Source organism: Myotis daubentonii, chromosome X, assembly GCF_963259705.1.
Source record: "Myotis daubentonii chromosome X, mMyoDau2.1, whole genome shotgun sequence".
NCBI lineage: Eukaryota > Metazoa > Chordata > Mammalia > Chiroptera > Vespertilionidae > Myotis > Myotis daubentonii.
This window is the reverse complement of record NC_081861.1, coordinates 9,834,940-9,861,823: the sequence shown is the minus strand read 5'-3', so window position 1 is coordinate 9,861,823 and position 26,884 is coordinate 9,834,940. Positions and strand designations below refer to the sequence as shown.

General features: G+C 47.1%; 1 protein-coding gene across 1 annotated transcript in view; it reads right to left on the bottom strand.

Moving 5' to 3' along the window:
• Positions 1–25,902, bottom strand: part of MPP1 (MAGUK p55 scaffold protein 1) — a 36,615-nt gene extending 10,713 nt beyond the window's left edge. The window contains exons 1-6 of the mRNA XM_059678848.1: positions 25,687–25,902; positions 10,242–10,385; positions 9,882–9,960; positions 7,144–7,229; positions 4,141–4,209; positions 1,240–1,436 (exon numbers count right to left, since the gene is read on the bottom strand). Of these exons, the coding sequence (XP_059534831.1) occupies positions 1,240–1,436; positions 4,141–4,209; positions 7,144–7,229; positions 9,882–9,960; positions 10,242–10,385; positions 25,687–25,788 (677 nt within the window). The 5' untranslated portion in view covers positions 25,789–25,902. The remainder of the gene's footprint in view (positions 1–1,239; positions 1,437–4,140; positions 4,210–7,143; positions 7,230–9,881; positions 9,961–10,241; positions 10,386–25,686) is intronic.
• Positions 25,903–26,884: the final 982 nt, after the last annotated feature.

The following is a 26,884-nucleotide window of genomic DNA, read 5'->3' as shown; positions in this document are numbered from 1 at the left end:
GTTCTCCCTCATCATTGATGTCTCTCTCTCTCTCTCTCTCTCTCTCTCTCTCTCTCTCTCTCTCTCTCCCCTCCTCTCCCTTCCTCTCTGAAATCAATAAAAAAAAAAAAATATATATATTTTAAAAAAGAACTCTTCTGAGAGGTGAGGGGGTGGTGAGCCCTGGGAATCCCTGGGAATCCCTGGGAAGCCATCCGTGCATTGGTCTGGATGGCAGCTGGCGGGGGGCCTGAGGCCTGGCCCCTGCCTCTGAGCTCATTTTTGAACAAGTTGATTTACCACAGTGCATGGGGGAAGTGTGGTCTTTGCAATAATAGTGCTGGATCAACCAGCTAAGTATATGCGATAGAGGCTGATTCTCCCCTCATTTTCTATGCACTGGCAATTTGCATAAAGGACGAGTATTTAAAATGTGACTGCTTTCTGCAGGGCTCAGAAGATATCTTCTCAGAAAGGAGCTGGCTGGGAGGCAGGAGACCAGGGAAGCGCCAGTCCCGGTGCTGCCACTTCCTGGTAGGAACAGGGAGAGCATTTGAGGAAACAGAGGCCCTCGGACAAATGAAGAGCTATTCGGGCTTCTTTAAAGGCCTGCCAGCACGGCCGGCTTGGCTCAGGGGTTGAGCATCGACCTATGAACCAGGAGGTCACGGTTCGATTCCCCATCAGGGCACATGCCCAGGTTGCAGCTCCATCCCCAGTGTGGGGTGTCCAGGAGGCAGCTGGTCCATGATTCTCTCTCATCACTAATGTTTCTATCTCTCCCTCTCCCTTCCTCTCTGAAATCAATATATATATATTTTAATATTTTTTATTGATTTTTTACAGAGAGGAAGGGAGAGATAGAGAGTTAGAAACATCGATGAGAGAGAAACATCAATCAGCTGCCTCCTGCACATCTCCCACTGGGGATGTGCCCGCAACCCAGGCACATGCCCTTGACCGGAATCGAACCCGGGACCTTTCAGTCCGCAGGTTGACACTCTTATCCACTGAGCCAAACCGGTTTCGGCAATAAAAATATATTTAAATATATATTTTTTTAAAAAGTCCTGCTAGGTAAGCTTATCAACTCATTGTTACTGTGCCCTTACCCATTATGCCAGGGAAGCTGGAATATTGGTTTGGTTGAGAGAGAGAGAGATTACACGCGAGATGACAGGTTCGGGAAGCGAAAACATTACTGGTGACAGGTATGGGCCCATTCCACCCGCCAATGCCACCCGTGGGAAAGCAGCTCACCATTCCTGCAGCTCAGGAGAAGGGATCAGGCCTGCTGACTCCTTGGAGGAGCCTTCCACCCGCCCTTGCCACCAGTTACTGTCATCCTTGTTGATGATCTGGATAATGTCCCCAGTGGCAAACTTCAGTCCCGCCTCCTTGCAAGGAATCAGATTGTCCTTTTTGGGGTCATAGTCGAACTGCGCTCTCATGAACATCTGAAAGACAAGGCAAGGGGCAGCTTCAGGAGAAACACCGGCATCAGCACGCGTAATAGAAAGTTCTGCTGTAAATAAGTAGGGTCAGGCCCTAGCTGGTTTGGCTCAGTGGAGAGAGTGTCGGCCTGTGGACTGAAAGGCCCCGGGTTCGATTCCAGTCAAGGGCACATGCAGGAGGCAGCCAATTAATGATTCTCTCTCATCGATGTTTCTATCTCTCTCCCTCTCCCTTCCTCTCTGAAATCAATAAAAATATATTTTAAGAAAAGTAGGGTCAGGACTGAATGAATAACTCAGAGGCAAGAATGGATGGGGGGGACCCTTCCCCCCTCCCTACTTGGGAGTCCATTCTGTGGGACTCTTTCCCTCTCCCCATGTGGGAGTCTGTACTTTTTCTTCAATAAATCTCCACCTTTGCTATAAAAAAAAGAATGGATGGGGGGGGCAGGGGGCCGGGGGGCTTGCCAGCCGGTGTGGCTCACTAGTTGAGCATCCACCCAGGAACCAAGGGGTCCCCAGTTGGGTTCCCGATCAGGGCATATGCCCGGGTTGCAGGCTCAATCCCCAGTGGGGGGAGTGCAGGAGGCAGCTGATGGATGATTCTCTCTCATCATTGATGTTTCTATCTTTCTCTTCTCCCTCTATGAAATCAATAAAAATATATTTAAAAAAAAAAAAAGAATAGATGGGGAGCTGAAGCGACTGGAACTGGTTACTGTGGTGTTTGTGGAGGGGTCAGACCTGAGCCCTCCAACAAGAAGGTATGAATTGCCTTTTTGAGTCAACATGTTTGTGGTTATTGGTCTGAGTTGATGTCCCCTTGACCCCACAATCCACTTCTATGCAGAAGTTGTCAGTTACAATGTATAGATAATATCTTCACTGCAGAATTATTTTATTTTTCTTTTCCTTTCATTTTATTTTTTTGTTAATCCTCACCCGAGGATATTTTTCCATTGATTTTTAGGGGGAGTGGAAGAGAGGGGGAAAGACAGAAGCATTGATGTGAGAGAAACACACCGACTGGTTGCTGCCTGCACGGTTCCTGACTGGGGGCCAGGGATCGAGCCTGCAACTGAGGTACATGCCCTTTGACCGGAATCGAACCCAGGACTCATGAGTCCTCAGGCCGATGCTTGAACCACTGAGCCAAACCGGCTAGGGCCACAAAATTATTTATAAAGATGAACTACTGGAAACAACCTCATTTTCCAAGAATGGGGAATTTAGTTAACTTATGGTCATCTACTGAATGTATGACCACATACCTACAAACATCAATTTGTAGAAGAATATTTAAAGCCCTTGAAAAATGCTGCTGATATAACATTAAATGAGAATATCCGTCAACAAAAACAATACCTAGCACACTTGACATTTTAAAAAAGTATTTATTTGCCGAAACTGGTTTGGCTCAGCGGATAGAGCGTCAGCCTGCGGACTGAAAGGTCCCAGGTTCGATTCCGGTCAAGGGCATGTACCTGGGTTGCGGGCACATCCCCAGTGGGGGATGTGCAGGAGGCAGCTGATCGATGTTTCTCTCTCATCGATGTTTCTAACTCTCTATCTCTCTCCCTTCCTCTCTGTAAAAAATCAATAAAAAAAAATATATATATTAAAAAAGTATTTATTTATACATAGAAAAAAAGACTGGAAGAAACTACTCCAGAATTTAATACCAGTTACCTCGGGTAGGAAAATTAGGGGTGCATATCTAAGCCAAAGAAAGAAGAAAAATAATAAAGAGCAGAAACAAATCAAACAGAAAATAGAGTTGAGAGGATCAACAAAGGCAAAAGTGGTTCTTTAATGATTCACGAAATTAACAACCTAGCAAGGCCAATTAAGAAAAGAGAGAAGATACAATTTCCCAGTAGAGATCAGCAGAGATCCCAGAGATGTTTAAAAGGTTATACGATTTTATGAACAATTTCACACAAATACACTTGACAAATCACTGGAAAAACACAATTTACCAGCCATGACACAAGAAAATGAAAATATGAACACTGATATGTCTATTAAAGACCCTGAACTTGTTGTTACAATGATCTGTAATAAAACTTCAGAGTTGTTTTGAAAAAAACAAACCAACCAACCAAACCAAACTCCCACATTCATCTGTCCAGGCCCCTTCCGAGCTATTTCTCTCTTCGACGGTAGGATTGGATATTTTTTCATATGTTTCCTGCCATGTGTATTTTTCCTCCTAGGAATGATCTCTTCATTCTCTTCACCCATTTTCTTCTTGGGGTTGTGGAATAAGGAGATTATCCCTTCCTTTCACATTCATTGCAAACAGGCAGCAAAGTACCAGAAAGAAGGCCTGTCTATTTGTAATGGATGTTAGTTTAGTTCAGAGAGCACCAGGCAGCTACATCTGTAAGATATATAGAGCTTAAAAGTTATGCCCGGCTGGCGTGGCTCAGTGGTTGAGCGTCAACCTATGAACCAGAAGGTCACGGTTTGATTCCGTCAGGGCACGTGCCCGGGTTTCGAGCTCGATCCCCAGTAGGGGGCGTGCAGGAGGCAGCCGATCCATGATTCTCTCTCATCATTGATGTTTCTATCTCTCTCCCTCTCCCTTCCTCTCTGAAGTCAATAAAAAAAACCATTTTTTATATTTTCAATACAATCATGTCATTTCAATCACATCTCAACACTGGGCCTGAATTCTGCCATCATCGCAACAGAGCAAACCCACCTGTAATGCAGGAAGACGGTTTTGCTGGTTGGGAATTACTTTTAATGAGATGATTCCTTTGGTTTCTTTCTATTGAAAAAGAAAAGGGTAATAAAATGTTAACTTGGATGATTTGGGTTTTATAAAGTCATTTCCCCCCTCAAAGTCCCATCTGTTTTTTCCCCAACAGCCATTTTTACTGCACACTTGGAAATTCTGTAGGACAATTCCTCCTTCAATTCTAGTATCATGTGCCCCCAACCACTGTAACAACATGGAGACGCACAAAGAATAATATAGAAAAAGCTAATGATTGCCCCTCCTCCCTACACTCGACCACAAAGTACCTAAGGTGAGTCCTGGCACACATGTCCGAGGCTTTCTCTACACCAATAAAAACATTTACAAATACAGGGTGTCCCAAAACAATGTAGTATACACACTTTAACATCTGATAACTCAATTTTCACTCCTTTTCAGGTTTAACTGAAATAATGGGTGAAGCCAGACTAAGCTTTGAATCAAGAAAATTTATCGCTCAGCCAGCATGGTTCAACGGTTTGAGTATTGACCTATGAACAGGCCCGGGTTGTGGACTCGATCCCCAGTCGGGGGGAGTGCAGGAGGCAGCTGATCAATGATTCTCTCTCCTCATTGATGTTTCTCTCTGCCTCCCTTCCTCTCTGAAGTCAATAAAGATATATTTTTTTAAAAAGAGAAAGATAGTGAAATCTTGGATTATAATCATGGATTTGTATTTTTCTTCTTTCAGTTCTGCCAGGTTTTGCTTCAAGTACTTTGGAGTTTTGTCGTTAGGGGCATGGGCATTTAGGATTTGGGTCATTTCAAGAGGCAGGGTCCGGCATTAACTGGTTTGGCTCAGTGGATAGAGCATCGGCCTACAGACTGAAGGGTCCCAGGTTTGAGTATGGTCAAGGGCATGTACCTGGGTTGTGGGCACATCCCCAATAGAGGGTGTGCAGGAGGCAGCTGATTGATGTTTCTCTCTTATCGATGTTTCTAACTCTCTATTCCTCTCCCTTCCTCTCTGTGAAAAATCAATAAAATATATTTTTAAAAAATAAAAATAAATAAAACATATATATTTAAAAAAAAAGAGGTAGGGTACATATGGTCCCTGTTCTCCATCTTGGTCAGAAGCAGAAGTCTACACAAGAAGTTTTGATGAAAGCAAATTCTTTTTTTAACACAGGGGTCCTCAAACTTTTTAAACAGGGGGCCAGTTCACTGTCCCTCAGACCGTTGGAGGGCCGGACTATAGTTTAAAAAAAACAAACTATGAACAAATTCCTATGCACACTGCACATATCTTATTTAGAAGTAAAAAAACAAAACGGGAACAAATACAATATTTGTATTTGCATGTGGCCTGCGGGCCATAGTTTGAGGACCCCTGTTTTAACATATTTTTATAGATTTCAGAGAGGAAGGGAGGGGGAAAGATAGAAACATCCATGATGAGAGAGAATCATGGATTGGCTGCCTCCTACAAGTTCCTCACTGGGAATCGAGCCCACAACTTGGGCATGTGCTCTTGACCGGAATCGAACCCAGGACCTTTCAGTTCGCAGGCTGACGCTCTATCCACTGAGCCAAACCGGCCAGGGCTGAAAGCAAATTCTTAAAAGCCATGTGATTGTGGGCAAGTTTCAGAACTCTCCAAGGTTCCATTTCCTCATCTCTGTCTCAAGTGAGAAAACACATTTTGGTTTTCAAATGACACTTCCTTCTGGGTTGCTGTTCTCTGATTCATTCCCAGGCAAGTACCCTAGAATCTCACTCCTAAGTGCCCAAGGTGTGGCTTCTGCTGCGGTGGCCAATTACACCCAACCACCCCTGGGTGGCTTTTAAAAAATCTTTATTGTTGAAAGTTATCACATACGGCTCCCTTTCCCCTCCGTTGACCTCTTCTAGCTTGTCCCCACCCCCCGCCCCAGGCCTTCGCCACCCTGTTGTCTGTGTCCCCCATGGGTATGTTAATGCTTTGGTTACAGGAATGATCTCTGGTGTGTGCAGAGGTGGAGGAAGATGGTGAAGAATCTGGAGGGGCCCACAGGACAGGCAGCACGTACACCAAGTACAATGCCTGGCACATAGTAAGTGCTCAACAAATATTGACCAAATCTAAAGGGCACACTCAACTTTTCATTAGAATATCCCATTTGCTCTTCATAATAAATCTGTGACATAAGAAGAGGAGTTACTGCTCTAACCGGTTTGGCTCAGTGGATAGAGCATCGGCCTGTGGACTGAAGGGTCCCAGGTTCGATTCTGGTCAAGGGCATGTGCCTTGGTTGCGGGCACATCCCCGGTAGGGGGTGTGCAGGAGGCAGCTGGTCAATGTTTCTCTCTCATCGATGTTTCTAACTCTCTATCCCTCTCCCTTCCTCTGTAAAAAATCAATAAAAAAATAAATAAAAGTAAAATAAGCCCTGATCGGTTTGGCTCAGTGGATAGAGCGTTGGTCTGCGGACTGAAGGGTCCCAGGTTCAATTCCAGTCAAGGGCATGTACCTTTGTTGCGGGCACATCCCCAGTAGGGGGTGTGCAGGAGGCAGCTGATCGATGTTTCTCTCTCATTGATGTTTCTAACTCTCTATCCCTCTCCCTTCCTCTCTGTAAAAAATCAATAAAATATAAAAAATAAAATAAATTCTTTAAAAAAAAGAAAAAGAAGAATGAGTTACTATCTTTGTTTCACAGATGACTCAGAGAAGTTAATTCACTTGCTCAAAATCACAGGGCTAGAATAAAGTAGGGCAGGGATTCCGAGCTGCCATTACAGACCACGGCCTTCTGCCACCCAGACCAATGTTCTTTCTAGACAGATGCTCTGCACTATTTGCCTTGTTTGAGAAGTTTACTCAATGACAGCAGAGAACTCTCATTCTTGCACAGAATAAAGATTGCCAACGGTAATCGTTTCCTCTACGAGATACAAATACTTTGACAGGAAAATGAGGCACAGTGACACCGATGAAGACAATGACATAGAAATACTCACCATCGCCTTCTGCAGCTGATCTACCGAGTGATTGGTCACGTTTGTGCCATTGATTTCTAGGATCTCATCCCCCACGTGAAGGGAGCCTGCCATGAAATGAAAAAAATCAGTCCACAAAAGAATAAATGTTCAACTCTGTAAAGTATATGATGGTCTACTGCTATGCTGCATACCTGAAACTAACATAAAATAATATCGAATGTAAACTGTAATTGAAAAAAAATTTTGTGAAGAATAAATGTTCAGCCCGGCTGGTGTGGCTCAGTGGTTGAGTGTCAACCTATGAACCAGGAGGTCACGATTCGATACCCGGTCAGGGCATATGCCCGGGTTGTGGGCTCAATCCCCAGTAGAGGGTGTGCAGGAGGCAGCCAAGCAATGATTCTCATCATTGATGTTTCTATCTCTCTCTCCCTCTCCCTCCCTTGCTGAAATCAATAATATATATATATTTTAAATATATTTTAAATATATTTAAATATATTTTATTGATTTTTTACAGAGAGGAAGGGAGAGAGATAGAGAGTTAGAAACATCGATGAGATAGAAACATTGATCAGCTGCCTCCTGCACAACCCCATTGGGGAAGTGCCCGCAACCCAGGTACATGCCCTCGACAGGAATCGAACCCTTGAGTCTGCAGGCTGACACTCTATCCACTGAGCCAAACCGGCTTCGGCAATAAAATATATTTTTAAGAAAAGAAGAAATGTTCAGCCCTAGCCAGTTTGGCTCAGTGGACAGAGCATCGGCCTGTACACTGAAGGGTCTGGGTTCGATTCCGGTTGTGGGCTCGGTCCCCAGTAGGGGGCGTGCAGGAGGCAACCAATCAATGATTCTCACTCATCATTGATGTTTCTCTCTCTCCTTCCTCTCTGAAATCAATAAAAATATATATTTTAAAAAAGGATACCATAGAAAAGAAATCATGGCCTAGACCAGTGGTCGGCAAACTCATTAGTTAACAGAGCCAAATATCAACAGTACAATGATTGAAATTTCTTTTGAGAGCCAAATTTTTTAAACTTAAACTATATAGGTAGGAACATTGTTATTAACTTAATTAGGGTCCTCCTAAGGCTTAGGAAGAGCCACACTCAAGGGGCCAAAGAGCTGCATGTGGCTCGAGAGCCGCAGTTTGCCGACCACGAACCTAGAGCATAGTACACAATACAGGATTTTACACAATTCAACCATGAATGTTCTTTTGTTTCCCTTGAGGAATGTATTGAGGCAAGTACTTCACAGTTTAAGACTATCACATCCTCCCTGACTTCAGTACTCCAACAGCAGAATAAAAGCACCTCGCCCTTGCCCTGACCAGGTAGTTCAGGTGGTTGGAGTGCTGTCCCATACACTGAAGGGCTGCATGTTTGATTCCCGGTCAGGGCACATAGCTAGGTTGTGGGTTCGATCTCCGGTCGGGGCATGTACGGGAGGCAACCAGTTGATTGATGTTTCTCTCTCACATTGATGTTTCTCTCTCTAAAATCACTAAACATATCCTTGAGTGAGAATTTAAAAAAAAAATAAATGAAAGCACCTCATCCTCAAAGTTCCCTGTAATTAGAGATCCCACTAAAAAGAATAACAATGTAAGGCAAAGAACACAGTACTCCTCATTCGCCAGAAAGTTCGATATTTCTTTGTTGTTTAGCTAAAACCACAAACTGTTACCTAATGGTAAAGTTCATCAGTATTTAGATTCTATGTGAAGAGTGCTTACCAGTATTTGTGCCACCCCAGATACAAAACTGAACATAAAAGTGTAGGAGCTAATGTTTAATGTCTATTTGCTCAATTTAACTGTGAGCTCCAGGAGGTATAGATGGTTTGTTTCGTTCACTACTCTGTACTCAAGTTCTAATGCAATGGGTTGTATACAGTAATTGCTTAAATATTAACTGGAAAAATATTGGTATCCTATATAATAAGAGCCTAATATGCTAAGTGTCCAACCTTTCGACTGTTTGACCAGTTGCTATGACGCGAACTGACCACCAGGGAGCAGATGATCTGACCGGTAGGTTAGCTTGCTGCTGGGGTCCAGCTCGGGCCTAGGCGAGACAGGCCAGACACGCCCTAGAGCCCTCCCTCAGTCCCTCCCTGGCCCCGATTGTGCATTGGTGGGGTCCCTTGGCCTGGCTTGTGCCCTCTCACAATCTGGGACCCCTCGGGGGATGTCAGAGAGCCGGTTTCAGCCCGATCACCTTAGGCCAGGCTGAGGGACCCCACCAGTGCACAAATCCGTGCACTGGGCCTCTAGTATATAAATAGGTGTATAAGAAAAGCTCAGAGGGAGAGATGGTGGCACTGGGCAATTCATATGAAGAGCTTATCACACAATTAGTCTAAAGAGCCAGTTATTAAGTCACAAATAATCTCTTGACACACATACAAAAATGCTGTTTGGGTAATCCTCACCCAAGGATATTTCCCCCCTTGATTTTTAGAGATATTGGAAGTCGGGGGAAGAGAGAGAAAAATATTGATGTGAGAGAGACACATCGATTGGTTGGTCGCCTCCCGCAAGCAGCCTGACCAGAGCCGGGGATCAAACCTGCAACGGAGGTACATGTCCGGGAAACCAAACCCATGACCCTTCAGTGCCAGGGCTGATGCTCTACCACTGACCCACACCGGCCAGGGCCAAAAAATGCTCCCAGTTTTGAAGATTATAAGCTCCATGTCCCTCACCACTGAGGTGAATGAAACAATCTAGGAACCCCACAGAGTACCTTGTCTATGAATCATGCCACCATGAAGAATTCTCGCCACTGTACAGGATTGCTTCTCGTTCAGTTTCAGAGTGATTCCCTGAAATAGAGAAAATGGTGCAGAATGCTTTCATGTAAGCTCTTTCTGAGGTTATCTTGAAGACAATTTAAGGCAATTTCTCAGGAGAAAGATTTTCCATCTATACATGGGGTGCTCCTCAACTAGAACAGGCATGAAGCCTGCTTGGAGGAGGAGCTTGAGATGGAGACAGGCTATACGACATCTGGCTGCTTCCCTAATTCAGCTTCTGAGTTTCCTCTCGCGGCCCGGTGACTTATGTGGTTGAGAGTAAGCAGGGGGTAAACAGGATAAGGGGTTACCATAGGCTCCTCTGTGACCTTCTCGAACTGGATGAGTCGCACCTTCCGCACCTCCTGTCCCTTAGCCTGGGTAGGGCTACCTGGGGCAGCAGACTCTTCGGTATACATGTCCTCGGTCACGGCATTCAACTGGTGCGACACGGCCTGTCCCATCAAAATAACAGAGCAATGTGTGAAGTAAACAGCGAAGATCCTCCCCTGGGCCAGTCTGTAATAGCAATTCTAAAACCCCATGGCCCTGCCCTGACCAGTTTGGCTCAGTGGATAGAGCGTCGGCCTATGGACTCAAGGGTCCCAGGTTCGATTCCGGTCAGGGGCATGTACCTTGGTTGCGGGCACATGCCCAGTGGGGAGTGTGCAGGAGGCAGCTGGTCAATGTTTCTCTCTCATCGATGTTTCTGACTCTCTACCCCTCTCCCTTCCTCTCTGTAAGAAATCAATAAAATATATTTTAAAAAATAAAAAATAAAATAAAACCCCATGGTCCAGCTGGTGTGCCTCAGTGGTTGAGAATCGACCTGTGAACCCGGAGGTCATGGTTCGATTCCTGGTCAGGACACATGCCGGGTTTGTGGGCTCAATTCCCAGTAGGGGGTGTGCAGGAGGCAGCCAATCAATGATTCTCTTATCATTGATGTTTCTCTCTCTCTCTCCCTCTCCCTTCCTCTCTGAAATCAATAAAAACATATTGAAAAAATTAAACCCCAAGGCTCTGAACACCAACAGTTCTGAGTTTGGCATCCAATCTCATTTGAATTTATGTGAAGCTGTCTGAAAGCTTTATTTATCCAACTTAATAGACATGTTGACTCAGTTCTCTGCAGAAATATTAATGTGTTTGATTTACAGGGTGCTGCCCTGCTGGGAGAATTACAAAAAATAGAACACAGTCTGGAAAACTGTGATTTCTAATGTACATTGGGCCCCGAGAGCTTCTGGTAAGGGGCTGTGTACCTACATGGGGCATACACACACATACTCCATAGTGAAGGCCCAAGGGGGGGGGCGTTAATTCATAATGGGAGGAGGCAGAGGGGACAAGTGCAATGGGAAAGCCTCAGTAACGTGGAGAAGTGAGCACGGATGGCGGTGGCCTTTCCCATGTGCCCTGGGCCAGAATCAAACTTGGGACCTTTCAGTCAGTAGGTCAACGCTCTATCCACTGAGCCAAACCACTAGGGCTACTATTGTCACTTTAATTAACATACTTTTAAGAGGTCAATGGAGACTCTGGTAAGATGGTGACATTTGAAATAGTTCTAGTTATGGGGTGGCCTCAAATGAGGGAAGTACTAAGAAAGAGAAACTGCCTGTGTAGCAACCAGACTCACATGACACCAAATCATATGACATCGCTATTAAAACAGAATTGTCTGAGATACGGTTGTATATTTAGAAATCATAATTTCAAGGTTCTCTATAGTAGACGGCTCAATAGTCTAGTTCACACTGCATCTCATGGGGGTATCCTAGCATGTAGCAATGACAAGGAGGTGCTGAGGTTAACCTTGAAGATAAATTGTTAAGAGGAAGAAAAAGCCACAGCGAGGAAAGGTATGCTATCATCAGCATAAACAGTGAAACAATGGCCACGTTCATACTTGCTTGTAAATGCATATGCAACCTCTGGAAGGAGAGACAGGCAACCGTAGCTGCTTCTGGGAAGGAGAACTGGGTGACCACAGAATGGGGCGAGAAGGAAATTGTATTCACCGTGTAGCCACTTAAACCTTTCACATTACTTACTATGTGCATGTGTTACTGTGGTAAAAGAAATCAGTGAGAGCCCTGACCAGTTTGGCTCAGTGGATAGAGCATAGGCCTGTGGACTGAAGGGTCCCAGGTTCGATTCCGGTCAAGGGCATGTACCTTGGCTGTGGGCACATCCCCAGTGGGGGGTGTGCAGGAGGCAGCTGATCGATGTTTCTTTCTCATCGATGTTTCTAACTATCCCTCTCCCTTCTCTCTATAAAAAAATCAATAAAATATATTTTTAAAAAAAGACATCAGTGAGAGAAAAAAACACAGCATAGGTTACAGCATAGGTTACAGATCATAGGCACGCCTTCTGACAGAAACAGACCCAAACTGTCTGGGTCCGCGTCCTGACTCTTCTACTAACATCTGAGTAATGGTGGGCACGTTTCTTGAGCTCTCAGTGCTTCACTTACAAATGTGGGCTGTTGTCAAGATGCTGTGCAAGTCTGTCTGCAGGAGAGTGCTGAGGTGCATTTAGAACCCTGAAAGAGCCCTGACCGGTTTGGCTCAGTGGATAGAGCGTTGGCCTGCGGACTCAAGGGTCCCAGGTTCGATTCCGGTCAAGGGCATGTACCTGGGGTGCGGGCACATCCCCAGTAGGGAGTGTGCAGAAGGCAGCTCATCGATGTTTCTAACTCTCTATCCCTCTCCCTTCCTCTCTGTAAAAAATCAATAAAATATATTTTAAAAAAAAAGAATCCTGAAAGAGCCCTAGCCGGTTTGGCCCTGTGGATAGAGCATGAGCCTGCGGACCAAAGGGTCCCAGGTTCGATTCCTGTCAAGGGCACATACCTTGGTTGCAGGCTTCTCCCCAGCCTGGGCCCTGGTCGGCACACATGCAGGAGGCAACCAATCGATATGTTTCTCTCACATAGATGTTTCTCTCTTCCTTTCTCTTCCACTTTCTCTAAAAATCAAAGGAAAAATATCCTCAGGTGAGGATTTAAAAAAAAGAAAGAAAGAAAGAAAGAAAACGAATCCAGAAATACACTGCTACAGAAGATGCTCAGCATATAAAATTTCATGTATCAGCCCTGGCTGGTATTTCTCAGTGGTTAGAGCATCAGCCCATGGACCAAAGGGTCTAGGTTCGATTCCCAGTCAAGGGCATGTACCTGAGTCCCAGGCACGATCTGGCTGGGTCAGGGTGTGTGCAGTAGGCAACCGATAGATGTGTCTCTTACATAGATGTTTCTCTCTCTTTCTCTCTCTCTCCCCCTCCTTCCTCCCTTCCACTCTCTCTAAAAATCAATGGGGAAAAAATATCTTTGGGTGAGGATTAACAACAACAACAACAACAAAATAAAATAAAATAAAAATTTTTCATGCATCCCTTCAGTTTCAATTAATTTGTTTTTTATTGTTTTTTACATATATTTTTATTGATTTCAGAGAAGGAGGGAGAGGGAGAGAGAGAAACATCAATGATGAGAGAGACTCATTAATCAGCTGCCTCCTGCACACCCCACACTGGGGATGGAGCCCACAACCCGGGCATGTGCCCTAACCGGGAATCAAACCATGACCTCCTGGTTTATCATAGGTCGATGCCCAACCACTGAGCCACGCCAGTTGGGCTCAATTTATTTCTACACAGGCAAATGAAAATCTATTATTCCTGAAAGCTCTACAAAGTGCAATGCTTTCCATTCTGGCGAGAGAGAATTCTCATGACTGTGATTTGGGTTCAAGTTGGCAGCCTCAGTACCTGTGTGCACCCCACACCCTGTTTAAATGAGAGCAAGGGGGGGCAAGGACATAGAAACACACACCCCAAAAGAAAACATGAGGAAGTCATCAGGGACCGGAGATTTCGATCACTTTTTAGAAGACGGAAAGCAGATGGGGGACTGAAGGGTTACTGATCAAGCAGAGCTGAGAGGGCAGAGGAGGACTTGGCTGGGGAGAGGTGTGTTGCTCTGCAAAGCACAAGATCCCAGGGCTCCAAAGTCCCTGTACAGAGAAAGGAAAAAATGAGCTTGGGGTGAAAACATCTCCCGAAAAGCTGCCAATCAGGCCCTGAGCTGCACTGTCAAGGCAGGAAGAAGGGAAAAGGGCCAGGACAGCTGTCCCAGAACGTCTCCAACGCACATCTGTTCGCGTCTCATCGGCCAGAATTGAACACGGCCAGCCCAGGCTGCAAAAGGGACTGAGTGAGAGAAGAAGAACTGCCTTGGCGTCTTGCCATCCCAAACAAGATCAGGGAGAGCTGGGATAAGGAAGACAGTAGAACAGCGGTTCTCAACCTGTGGGTCGCGACCCCTTTGGGGATCGAACGACCCTTTCACAGGGGTCCCCTAAGACCATCGGAAAACACATATATAATTACATATTGTTTTGTGATTAATCACTATGCTTTAATTATGTTCAATGTGTAACAATGAAAATACATCCTGCATATCAGATATTTACATGATGATTCATAACAGTAGCAAAATGACAGTTATGAAGTAGCAACGAAAATAATTTTATGGTTGGGGGTCACCACAACATGAGGAACTGTATGAAAGGGTCGCGGCATTAGGAAGGTTGGGAACCACTGCAGTAGAAGGAATCAGAGTGCAGTCTGAAGGCATGCAAGTGGGGCAAAGCTGTTGGGTTGGGCTGAGGAGTGGCTGCCCCCTGCAGGCAGGCATATGCTCTCCAGGTCTTTCCTTCCTGCTCCCTGTACAGAAGCCAAATGCGGGCTGCCAATTCCCCTGCTCCTGGGACGTTACTTCCCTAATATACAAGCAGCTTCACTCACCTGATCCATGTGGGTTACACTAAAAGCCCCTCTGAATGACTAAAAAATCATGTATGTGATGTGAAGGCCCAGGCCCTGAACAACTGAAACAATTTCAAAAAGGAAGACAGTACAGCCCTAGCTGGTTTGGCTCAGTGGATAGAGCGTCGGCCTGTGGACTGAAAGGTCCCAGGTTCGATTCCAGTCAAGGGCACATGCCTGAGTTGCGGGCTTGATTCCCAGTAGGGGGCATGCAGGAGGCAGCCAATCAATGATTCTCTCTCATCATTGTTGTTTCTATTTCTCTATCCCTCTCCCTTCCTCTCTGAAATCTATATCTATCTATATATATATAAAAGGAAGTCAGAAGGAATCTGTGTACACAGTTTCAAGACATATAGCTACAAGTAATCAAGAATGTGTGGTGTAGCCTGGCCGGCGTGGTTCAGTGTTGATCATCAACCTGTGAACCAGGAGGTCACCGTTCGATTCCCGGTCAGGGCATATGCCTGGGTTGTGGGCTTGATCCCTAGTGGGGGGCATGCAAGAGGCAGCGGATTGATGATTCTCTCTCATAATTGATATTTCTATCTCCCTTCCTCTCTGAAATTAAAAAAAAACCCTCAATAATAAGAACAATCTAGTTGAAAATGAGCAAAGACATGAGCAGCTATCTCACTAAAAGAATATGTAAGGAAGGACGGCAAATGAGGATATGCAAGCATGTTGCCCATCATCAGGGAGGAATGCACATGAAAACCATAATGAGAAACCACTAGGTACTCAGAATAGCTTAGGTTAAAAATAGTGACAGCACTAAATGCTGGTGAGGATGCGAAGAAACTGAATCTCTCGGCCAGTGCTGGTGGGAATGTAAAATGGTATGGGCATTTGGGAAGAGAACTGGGTCCTTTGTTGGGAAATGTTCACACAAAACCTGTACATGAAGGTTCATAACAGCTTTATTCATAATACACAAACCTGGAAGCAACCAGAATGGCCTACAATAGGGGAGCACTTCAATGGACTCTAGTCCATCCTTACCATGGAACACTTCTCAGCAATAAAAAAGAATAAACTATTAATATATGCAACAACCTGGGATGGACCTAAAAGGCATTCTGATGAGTGAAAAGAGCCGATCTAAAAAATTTGCATACTATATGACTCCATTCATATAACATTCTTGAGATGACAAAATCATAGAGATGGAGAACAGAGTAGTGGTTGCCAAGGGTTAGGGATGGTGGGAATGAGGGGGACATCCTATAGGATAAAAGCCTAATATGGAAATCGACTGAACGGTGGAATGACCAGTCACTGTGATGCGCACTGACGGCCAGGGGGCAGACAGTCAACACAGGAGCTGCCCTCTGTGGTCAGTGCGCTCCCAGAGGGGGAGCACAGCTCAGCCAGAAGCTGGGCTCACAGCTGGCGAGCGCGGTGGTGGGAGCCTCTCCCACCTCTGTGGCAGCACTAAGGAGCAGAGAGCTGAGAGGTAAGGAGCAGCAAGCAGGCGGGTGGTAAGGAGTGACAGGTCCTGGCCTGTGAGAGGGCGCTGGCCAGGCTGCGGGATCCCCACAAGTGCATGAATTTCATGCACTGGGCCTCTAGTGTGACTATAAAGCGGAAGCACCAGGAACATCTTTATGGTGATGGAACAGTTCAATCTCTTCAATGTATCTTGATTGTAGTGGTGGTTACGTATCTACACGTGATCAAATGGAATAGAACTACACTCACACATCATACAAATGTCAAATCCATGGTTTTGATACTGTACTGTTATTGAGCTCCTAGTAGAGTTGAGCTTATTGCATAAAATAAGTAGCAGAATGGCTGGCCAGTAGCACTTGTTTGCAACCAAAGAACTATAACTAAGAGAGCTTGGTACCAAGGAATGGGTACAAGCAACAGATCTTTGAGAAATATGCAGTATACAGGATTGGTTTTCAGACTATGAGATTCCCACTCATATTCTGGGATGGGAAAATAAGAGGCCATGATACACAGTGATGAAGCAGTTCCTCGAAGCGTTGCCCATGGTGACCTGGGACATTTGGTTATAGCTCTTCAAAGCTAGGTATCTACCGCCACAGATCCATTTAAACGGCACAAGATCAGATATCCAAGTAGATTCAGGAAAACCAGAGCAAAAGCAGCATAAGTTGGCAGGGAAGATTCCTTTACTCAAATTAACCATCTATATTATTTGTATGTTCTTACCATGTGCATGGATTACAGATTGAGTCTATAGAATGAGGAATTCAAGGACCAGGGATTGAATAATTGCTGCCCTCAAATTATGAGCTCGAATCTCACATTTTTAATGCACAGCATGAAATAAAATTAAGGACTTTCCTTGACCCTGACTTATGAATCTCTTATCACTTGTTATTGTGGGGCTGAGAAAGCTGAAACCTGAACTTGGAAATTAATTGTATGGGTTTATCAGCAACTACCATTTCTGTGTGTTGGGAAGTAACAGTATACAGGTGGCCATAAAGTCTGGAAAGGTGGGTCATATTATTTTATCATGTGCTGTAATGTCCCACGATAAACCATTTATGATGATTCATCTGTGCTTTCAGACTTGGCGAACCCTGTATAATGTTCTGAATAATGACCGATTAGAAAGTCTTAGTCCACAGAATACAAAACGACCTTTGAAAGGGGGAGAAGCCTCCACGATAGAGGACCTAGACGAGGCAGATAAACTTCTTACTCAGCCTCATTACAAAGGTTGATTTGACCATGTCAGCCTTTAAATTAAGGACTCAGGAAAGCTTACCAGAGGCAAAACACATTCCAGTCAGACAAGTTCAAGAGTTGCTATCCCAAAGGTTGGTCTTTCAAATGTGCTTATCCATCAAGTCATTCCCCTCCGCGATGACTAAGAGTCACTATCACCCTCCCCCAGAAGTTACAAATGATGATTAAGGGCAACGGAAGCCTCCGACATGGTAAATAAAGAACCAACCCCGCAACAGGCAGGCATCCAAAAGCAAAGCACAATCTCCACCATGAACTTGTCCCCGAGCCACCCTGTCTTCCTGAGAAATATCAATGATGAGGGAGAATCATTGATCGGCTGCCTCCTGCACGCCTCCCACTGGGGATGGAGCCCACAACCTGGGCACATACCCTTAACCAGAATTGAACCCAGGACTCATTAGTCTGTAGACTGATGCTCTATCCACTGAGCCAAACTGCCTAAGGCATCATTGATGTTTCTATCTCTCTCTCCCTCTCTCTAAAAATCAATAAAAACAACCAACTAGCAAATGGGGCTTTACAGCTAAATGGTGAGGAAGATGGCACCTGCAGGGGAGAGTGGGGAAGAAGACAGGAAGTTCTGGGAACAGACCACAGTGAAGTCTGACCTTCAATGGGAGGCGAAGACAGAAAAACGGGGATTCAGACTCCAGTTCTGCCTGAGGAAGTTGCATCCCAGTGCTCCGCTGCACAACTGGCAGAGGCTGGGCTCAGGAGGGAGGGGTGACACAGGGTAACTAACTGGCCCAGGTGGACATCTTAAGGCATGTGTCCTGGCTCCTTGATCTCCTCAAACCTGTCCTGTTCGCTGGCCATTCATCCCAATGGGCTCTGTATGTTTCACTTGTTGACTCCGCTGATCTTCTCTCCGCAGCTGGAGTGTAAGTCCCACACAGGCAGAGCCCTTACCTCTGCTGTCTTCCCTCACGGACCTGGGCCCCCAGACACTGCCGGCTCTAACAGAAGCATCTGCGATGTCACTGATGACATGCATGACGAAAGTCAATGGCACATGCTACTGTTTTTCAAAAATATAGTCTTATTGATTTCAGAGAGGCGGGGAGAGGGAGAGAGAGATAGAATCAACAATGAGAGCCAGGCCGGTTTGGTTCAGTGGATAGAGCATTGGCCTGCGGACTGGAGGGATCCCGGGTTCGATTCCGGTCAGGGGCATGTACCTGGATTGCGGGCACATCCCCAGTGGGAGATATGCAGGCGGCAGCTGATCGATGTTTCTCTCTCATCCATGTTTCTAACTATCTCTCTCCCTTTCTCTCTGTGAAAGATCAATAAAATATATTTAAAAAAAAAAAAACAATAAGAGAAAATCATAGATCAGCTGCCTCCTGCACGCCCCCTACTGGGGATTGAGCCCGCAACCGGGGCATGTGCCCTTGACCAGGAATCGAACCGTGACCTCCTGGTTCATAGGCTGACCCTCAACCACCGAGCCACACCTGCTGGGCTTTTTCAGTTTTGCCACCACCATCATCGCCACCAGCATGTGAGTGGTAACTGACGAGAGCAATGCTGACAAAAGGGAAAAGTCAAAGGTAACTAAACTCCATTTTGCAGAGTTCCCTCCACAACTTCAAAACCGCCACCCTCATCTCGGGTGCACCTGGGAAGCCCCGGGGCTGAGGTGGGCCTCCCCACCCCCCCCCCCCCGACAGGCAAGGTGGAGTGACCCTCCTTAGAGATGACTGCTCGGGCTCAGGAGAAACTGGGGAGCAAACACGGCTGCACGGCTGGCCTTTGCCCTGTAGCCTCTTGGCCTTGAATCCTACAAACTGCTGGAGTGGCAAGCCTGTTGCTCTGAAACCCCCTCTGGAGGAAACATCTGCCACAGGGTTCAAAGGGCAGAGGTAGCTGCTCAAAGGAAGTTGGGCTTAAAAAAAAGATGAAAAACAAACTTGGGGGTGGGGTGGGGGGGAGTGAATGAAGCAGGGGCAATGAAAGTGGCTCTTCTCATTCAAACCATCAAATGACAAAGGAGTGACAGTGAATGGAGGAAAGAACGAATACAGTTCAGCCTACTGCCAGGCTCTCTGCCAACCCGCCGCTGGCAAAGAGACAGGAGAGAGTCTGGGCCCAGAAGGTGGGCGGCCACCAAGAGGGCAGACCCTTGGCACTTCCCCTTAACAGCTGCCGGCCTGCCACGGCCCTGCCCGGCCCGGGGCCAGGGGCATGCAAACATCCCACCCTTCGCCCACCCACGAGATCCTAGTCCACTCTGGGAAAACAAAACAAACAAAAACACCAAGACAAACTTTAAGAAAACCAAAGCGGGCTCCAAGGCACTAGGAGGAGGTTATCACTGTTTAACCACAAATGACCGAGAACTGGGGGAAGAGCTGGGGGGAGAGAGGAAGACTTAAGAGCCAGGGTTTCTGGCAAGTACTGTCTTAAAATTATACATTAACTAGGCGCATTGTTTCTCAGGCAGTAAAGAGCTCTGAGAACACATACATCAAATCCAAAGGCCAACTCCCTAAAGATCCTTTTCCAATACCCTTTATCTACCCACTGTATGATGTCCACTGAAGGCAAACAGGACTGCAAAACCAGATACTGTGTGTGAAAAGGTTTAGAAATTTGTCTGAAGTTAAAGGGCTAGTAAGTTTCAGACTCTAGGACTTAAATTAAGAGCACGGCCCGGCCAGCATGGCTCAGGGGTTGAGCGTCGACCTAAGACCCAGGAGGTCACGGTTTGATTCCCCGTGTGCCCGGGTGGTGGGCTCAATGCCCAGTATGGAGCATGAAGGAGGCAGCCAATCCATGATGCTCTCTCATTGATGTTTTTCTCTCTCTCTTCCTCTCCCTTACTCTCTCTGAAATCAATAAAAAAATTTTTATATTATTTTTTTAATCCTCACCAGAGCATTTTTTAAAAAAAAAAATATATATATTTTATTGATTTTTTTACAGAGAGGAAGGGAGAGGGATAGAGAGTTAGAAACATCGATGAGAGAGAAACATCGATCAGCTGCCTCCTGCACACTCCCTACTGGGGATGTGCCCGCAACCAAGGTATATGCCCTTGACCGGAATCGAACCTGGGACCCTTGAGTCTGCAGGCCGACGCTCTATCCACTGAGCCAAACCGGTTAGGGCAGAGCATATTTTTCCATTGATTTTCAGGGAGAGTGGGGGAGAGAGGGAGAGACAAGAGAGAAACATCGATGTGAGAGAAACACATTGATTGGTTGCCTCCTGCACAAACCCTGACTAGGGCCCTGGGCCAGGGAGGAGCCTGCCACTGAGGTACATGCCCTTGATCAGAATTGAACCCGGGACCCTTTGGCTGCAGGCCGACCCTCTATCCACTAAGCCAAACCAGCCAGGGATTAAAAAAAAAAAGTATTTTTTCAAAAAGAGAATGGACTTCAGAATTTGTGAGGGTTGGAGGAAGAGCAAGGGCACAGCACCTTCCAAAGTGCACAGCACGGGGGGGGGGGGGGGCCTTTATGTGAGGGGCGCACACGGGTATCTATGGAAGTTCATTTCTACCGGAACTGCAGGGCACTCTGTTCCCAAGTCATCTCCTCGCCTGGAGTCCAAGCCTTGGGGGGCTTCCCCACACAACTGGGCAAGCTGAGCCCGTGAGGGGACTAGTGCGCACCTGACGAAGGTACATGCAGGTGCCTGGGGCACAGCAATGAGTAGGAGACAAGACCCCGTGCTCACAAGTGGGCGTGGCAGTGGGCAGATTCAACAACTACACAATCAGAGGGAGAGAGAGACAGAAACATCAATGATGAGAGAATCATCGATCGGCTGCCTCCTGCACACCCCCCACTGGGGATCGAGCCCGCAACCCGGGCATGCGCCCTTCACTGGAATCGAACCTGGGACCCCTTCGGTCTGTAGGCTGATTAGATGGAATATCAAAGACGGTATGTGCTATGGAGGAAAATAAGGCAGAAGTGGGGCAAGGGGGTTGGCGATTTTAAGTAGGGTGTCCAGCCCGACCGGTGTGGCTCAGTGGTTGTCGACCTGTGAACCAGGAGGTCAAGATTCCATTCCTGGTCAGGACACTAGCCCAGGTTGCAGGCTCGATCCCCAGTGGGGGGCGTGCAGGAGGCAGCTGATCAATGATTCTCTCTCATCATTGATGTTTTTATCTCTTTCTCCCTCTCCCTTCCTCTCTCTGAAATAAATTAAAAACAACAAAACAAATTAAGTAGGGTGTCCAGAAGCGGCCTTGCAGGAAAGGTGATTTTGAGCAAACGCATACATATGTATTCTGTTCCTGTATATTTCTTTATATGGAGGAAAAAGAAAAAGTGAAGAATCAGAAAAGAAAAGTCCAAGTTACGAAAGTTGTGTTCTGGTTCCATAATTCAGAGCTTTTCTTCCTGCCTCCCTCCTCCCCCGGGGTCACTTCCCCTCTCCCAGAGCTTTTGGAAACTCGGCTACTTACTCTTTCTTGCCTTCCTATACCCCACACCCAGAACCCTCCTTTCTTAGCAACACTGAAAGTTTTGAGCAAGTCACTGCTTAGGGAAAATCCCTACCTCACTGAAATGTCAACTGATTTCATCTTGCTTGCCTCCGGGTACATTTGGCAATGTCTCTAGACATTTTTGTTGTCCCAAGTCGGGAGTGGGGCAGATATTAGTTTCCCCAACAAAGAATTACCAGACTCAAAATGTCAATAATGCCAAGGTCAGAGAGACCCCGACTTCAGGGAATTGGTCTTGACCTGGGAAATCTAATTCATTGTCAGGGAACAAATGACTTAGAAAAGGTTATCTTCTCTAATTTAAAAGATTGACTAGAATGCGAGTGGTCACAAGGACACCAAACTCTTTAGTTCTGAAAGGCAGTCACCAAGTTCCCAGAAGGGAAGGAGTCCCACAGAGACCACACCTTGTGCTGGGAAAGTGGGGAGAGGACTAAATAATTTGAAAGTTGCACTTTCTTTTCTTTCTTTCTTTTCTTTCTTTCTTTCTTTTTTTTAAATGTTTTTCTTGATTTCAGAAAGGAAGGGAGAGGGAGAGAGAAAAACATCAATGATGAGAGAGAATCATTGATCCGCTGTCTCCTGCACATTCCACACTGGGGATCGAGCCCACAACCCGGGCATATGCCCTGACCGGGAATCGAACCCTGACCTCGTGGTTCATAGGTCAATGCTCAACCACTGAGCCACGCCGGCTGGGCTACACTTTATTTTCTATTATGCTTTCTGTGAAAAGAAACAACTCGGGCTCCAACAGCTTCACAGCACCCTACACCTGCCTCTGTGTCCTCACTTATTTCCTTCTTAGCCACAGCAGCAAGGCCTGCACATAGTAGGCCAGCATGAATGATGACCAGTGTGGAGTGATGCCGCATGTGGTGGCCTAAGAACCAACAGACAGGTCTTCTTAGTGGAAACTCACCTGGGCCTGACTTATTTGTTAGTTCTTTTTTTTTTTTTCTTTTTGGTTTGTTAATCCTCACCTGAGGATATTTTTTCTACTGGTTTTTAGAGAGTTGAAGGGAGGGGGAGAGACAGAGAGAAACATGGATGTGAGAGAGACACATTGATTGGTTGCCTCCTGTACCTGCCTGACCGGCTTCAGGTATAGAGCCTCAGCTGAGGCGCGTGCTTTTGAATGGAATCAAACCCGAGACCCTTCAATCCATGAGCCGATGTTCTAACCACAGAGAAAACTGGCCAGGCCTGTTCATTCATTTTTGTATGTGGGATAGGCACAAGTGAATTTTTAGGGATTCTCGACTTATTTAATGCCAGGTCATGGGAAAAGTGCTGCTTCAAATCAGACTAAAGAGAAAAGCAGTAGTAGGAATTTTACAATGTTTTATGTGTACTAATGGACACTATGTAAAGAATAAGGCCAGCCCAGCCGGTGTGGCTCAGTGGTTGAACCTGAACCTATGAACCAGGAGGTCACAGTTCTATTCTGGGTCAGGGCATATGCCCGGGTTGCAGGCTCAACCCCCAGCATGGGGCGTGCAGAGGACAGCTGATCAATGATTCTCTCTCATCATTGATGTTTCTATCTCTCTGTCCCTCTCCCTTCCTCTCTGAAATGAATAAAAATATTTTTTAAAAAGAATAAGGCCAGAGAAAGCTTATAAAATCAGTTTCTCTAAGGAAGGAACTATATACAGTGGGGCCTTGACTTACGAGTGTCCCGACTAACGAGTTTTTTGAGATACCAGCTGTCTCTCCACGGATTTTTTGCATTGAGTTGATAGACTAATTTGAGTTAACGAGCTCCTTAACAAGCTCCTTAACGAGCTCGGTCTCGGAACGAATTAAACTCGTAAGTCAAGGCCCCACTGTACTTAATGGTGGGAGAGACAGGTTACAGTTCAAACCTATTGCAAAATTATCATTTGACACTTTTTCAATATTAAATGTGGGCTGCGGTCAGACATAAAACTTTGGGTTTCGAGTCTTGCCAGGATAGGAACACGGGATGCCTGCCCCTGGACAGGCAGCTCTTAGAGAGATGTTGGATGTCCCAGTGCAGTTCAATGTTCCAGCGCGGTTTGAAGTGCCCGACAAGCATTATCTCAGGGAAGCATCACTATGACTCTCCAGACTCTCCAGGCGGGGCCATTTTACAGAGAAGAGAAACCTAAGGCACAGAGAGCTTCAGCAGCTTGCCCGAGGCCACACAGCACGAGGCACAGCCTAGTGTTGGCAATGTAGACTGGTTAAGAGCCCCAAAGGGAAGGTGAACCTCAAGAAATAAGAATCAGCCGGGCTGGCGTGGCTCAGAGGTTGAGCATCGACCTATGAACCAGGAGGCCACGGTTCGATTCCCGGTCAGGGCACATGCCTGGGTTGTGGGCTCGATCCCCAGTGTGGGGCGTGCAGGAGGCAGCTGACCCATGATTCTCTCTCCTCATTGATGTTTCTGTCTCTCTCTCCCTCTCCCTTCCTCTCTGAAATCAGTAAAAATATATTTTTAACAAAGAAATAAGAATCAGCAGGTTGGTGGGGTGAAGCCACCCATCACCACTTGGAGATTCTTCCTCTGAAGCCCACCCACACCTTGGCAGATCTGGATACGCTGTCATTCAGGGATTTAGTACGTTTTCTTCTTTCAGCTTTTTTCCAAATCCTCTAATAACAACAGAACAACTGGGAGGACCCACAGACTGTATCCAATATTTGAGGATAAACTCACAGCTCCACAAAAGCCGCCGTCTACTCGGACGGTGCACCCACCACATAACTCTTGCAGTCATAGGGCCTCTTTTCAAATAGGCAGACGATCTCCCCACCTGCCCATGAGATGTACACACAGTCTGGTCCTGGAGTTAGAGAGGGGGCTCCGCTTATGTTGAGTGAAAGGAAGCAGACAGAAAAGGACTGCCCACAGTTGGATTCTCTCTCTCCCCCTCTCCCTCTCTGCTCCTCTCTCTCCCTCCCTCCCTCTTCATTCACTGGTACCTGGCCACCACGCTGTGAGGAAGACCAGGCCACTTGCATGTCCCGTGGCTGATGGGTCCAGATGAGAGCCTCAGATGAGCGAGGGAGTGAGTGAGCTTTCTGGTTAACTGCACCCCTGCCTGAGAGACCCTGAGCGACCACCTTGCCTTGCTGGGTCCCACTCACACCCAGAACTATGAGAAATAATAAGAAAATGGTCACCCTCCCCTGCGGGCATCTTTGAGGACAGAGGTTCGAAGGTCATCGCAGGGACCCTGAGGGCGGAATTACCTCTGAAATCCTTGCATTCCTCGTCCACTCACACACACATACAGGCGACCGCACGCACACACTAACACAAGGGATCCTGCTACATGCAGAGGGACAGTGAGTGAGCACTTTAGAGCCGGAGTTGGCTTTTACAACCCTTTCTGCTGACCAGACACAAGCATTTCAACACCAACGAATCAGACCTCTTGGATCTGCTCCTCAAGTCTTTCTGTTACCCCGACTTCCGTCCACGAAGAAGTTTTCCCTGACCTTAAAAACACTATATCCAGGCCTCGGCCTCGGCTGATTCCCACCCAGAAGGGCTGCCCAGGGCAACCACCCACCGCACCCAAAACTCCGCACGCGCTGCTGCCCGCCGCGGCCTTCACCCCGGAGACAGGACCCCCGAGGGCAGGCTCCCGGGGGCCAGGGCCGCAGACGGAGGAGGTCCCGCAGCAGGCGGCGCGGCTGGTTCCTGGCTCGGCACCCCGCGCCCCCGGGGACCCACGGGGCCCGCTCACCTCGGGCCGGCTGCGCTTCTGCAGCAAGTGCTCCAGGTAGAGGTCGGAGAGTGCGGTGCGCATGCTGCCCCCGCTCTCGCCCCCGCTCGCCTTGAGCGTCATCTTGCGGGAGCCGGGCCGCCGACACGCGGAGACGCCGAGACCAGGGGCCGGAGCGCGGCTGCTGTGCGAGGGCTCGGTGCCTGCGGGGCGAGGGCGGCGGAGGCGGCGCAGGCGGCGCGGCTGGGCCAGTCTCCACCCCGCGGACGCCCCGCCCACTAGCGCCCTAGCCCCGCCCCTGGGCCCGCCCCCGCCCGGCCCCCGCGGCGCTGGCTCCCGAGCGCCACCAGGAGGCGCTGCTCCCCTCAAGGCCCCTGCGGCTAAATTCCCAAGGGCTCCTAGGAGTAAAAACAGCGCCAAACAGGCCAGGGACCCCCCAGCCTCCCGCTGGTTGAGCGCGAGGCCCACTCCCTTGGCCAAAGTCCTGGGAGATCAGAAAGCATCTAGGACAGTGGTTCTCAACCTTCCTAATGCCGCGACCCTTTAATACAGTTCCTCATGTTGTGGTGACCCCCAACCATTAAATTATTTTCGTTGCTACTTCATCACTGTAATGTTACTACTGTTATGAATCGTCATGTAAATATCTGATATGCAGGATGTATTTTCATTGTTACACATTGAACAGAATGAAAGCATAGTGATTAATCACAAAACAATATGTAATTATATATATATGTGTTTTCTGATGGTCTTAGGCGACCCCTGTGAAAGGGTCGTTCGACCCCCAAAGAGGTCGCGACCCACAGGTTGAGAACCGCTGATCTAGGGGCTTCGATGGCCTCCCTTTGGACTCCAGGCTCTACCCAGAAATGGATGCGGGTACGAGACATTGCGAAAATGCCTCTAGGGCTCCTGCGCGGGAGGTACTCTGTCATTTGCATTGCTGTGCAGTGCTGGCTGGGGCGGCACTATACTTTGCTGTTCAATGATCAAAGACCCGATGGCCTTCCAAAGCAAACTGGTTTTCACCTGGATGGGCCACACCTGCTGCTGATGGACCACTTTTTTGAGAGATCAGCGGAAGCGAAGGGGGACGACATTGGAACAGGATTCCATAGCATCCTAACGCCTTAATGGTGTTAAAACAAAACTTTTTACTGGACTGCGCAGGGCTCAGCGCTGTTCACTGTCTGTAGAAACCTTTACCTGATTAAAA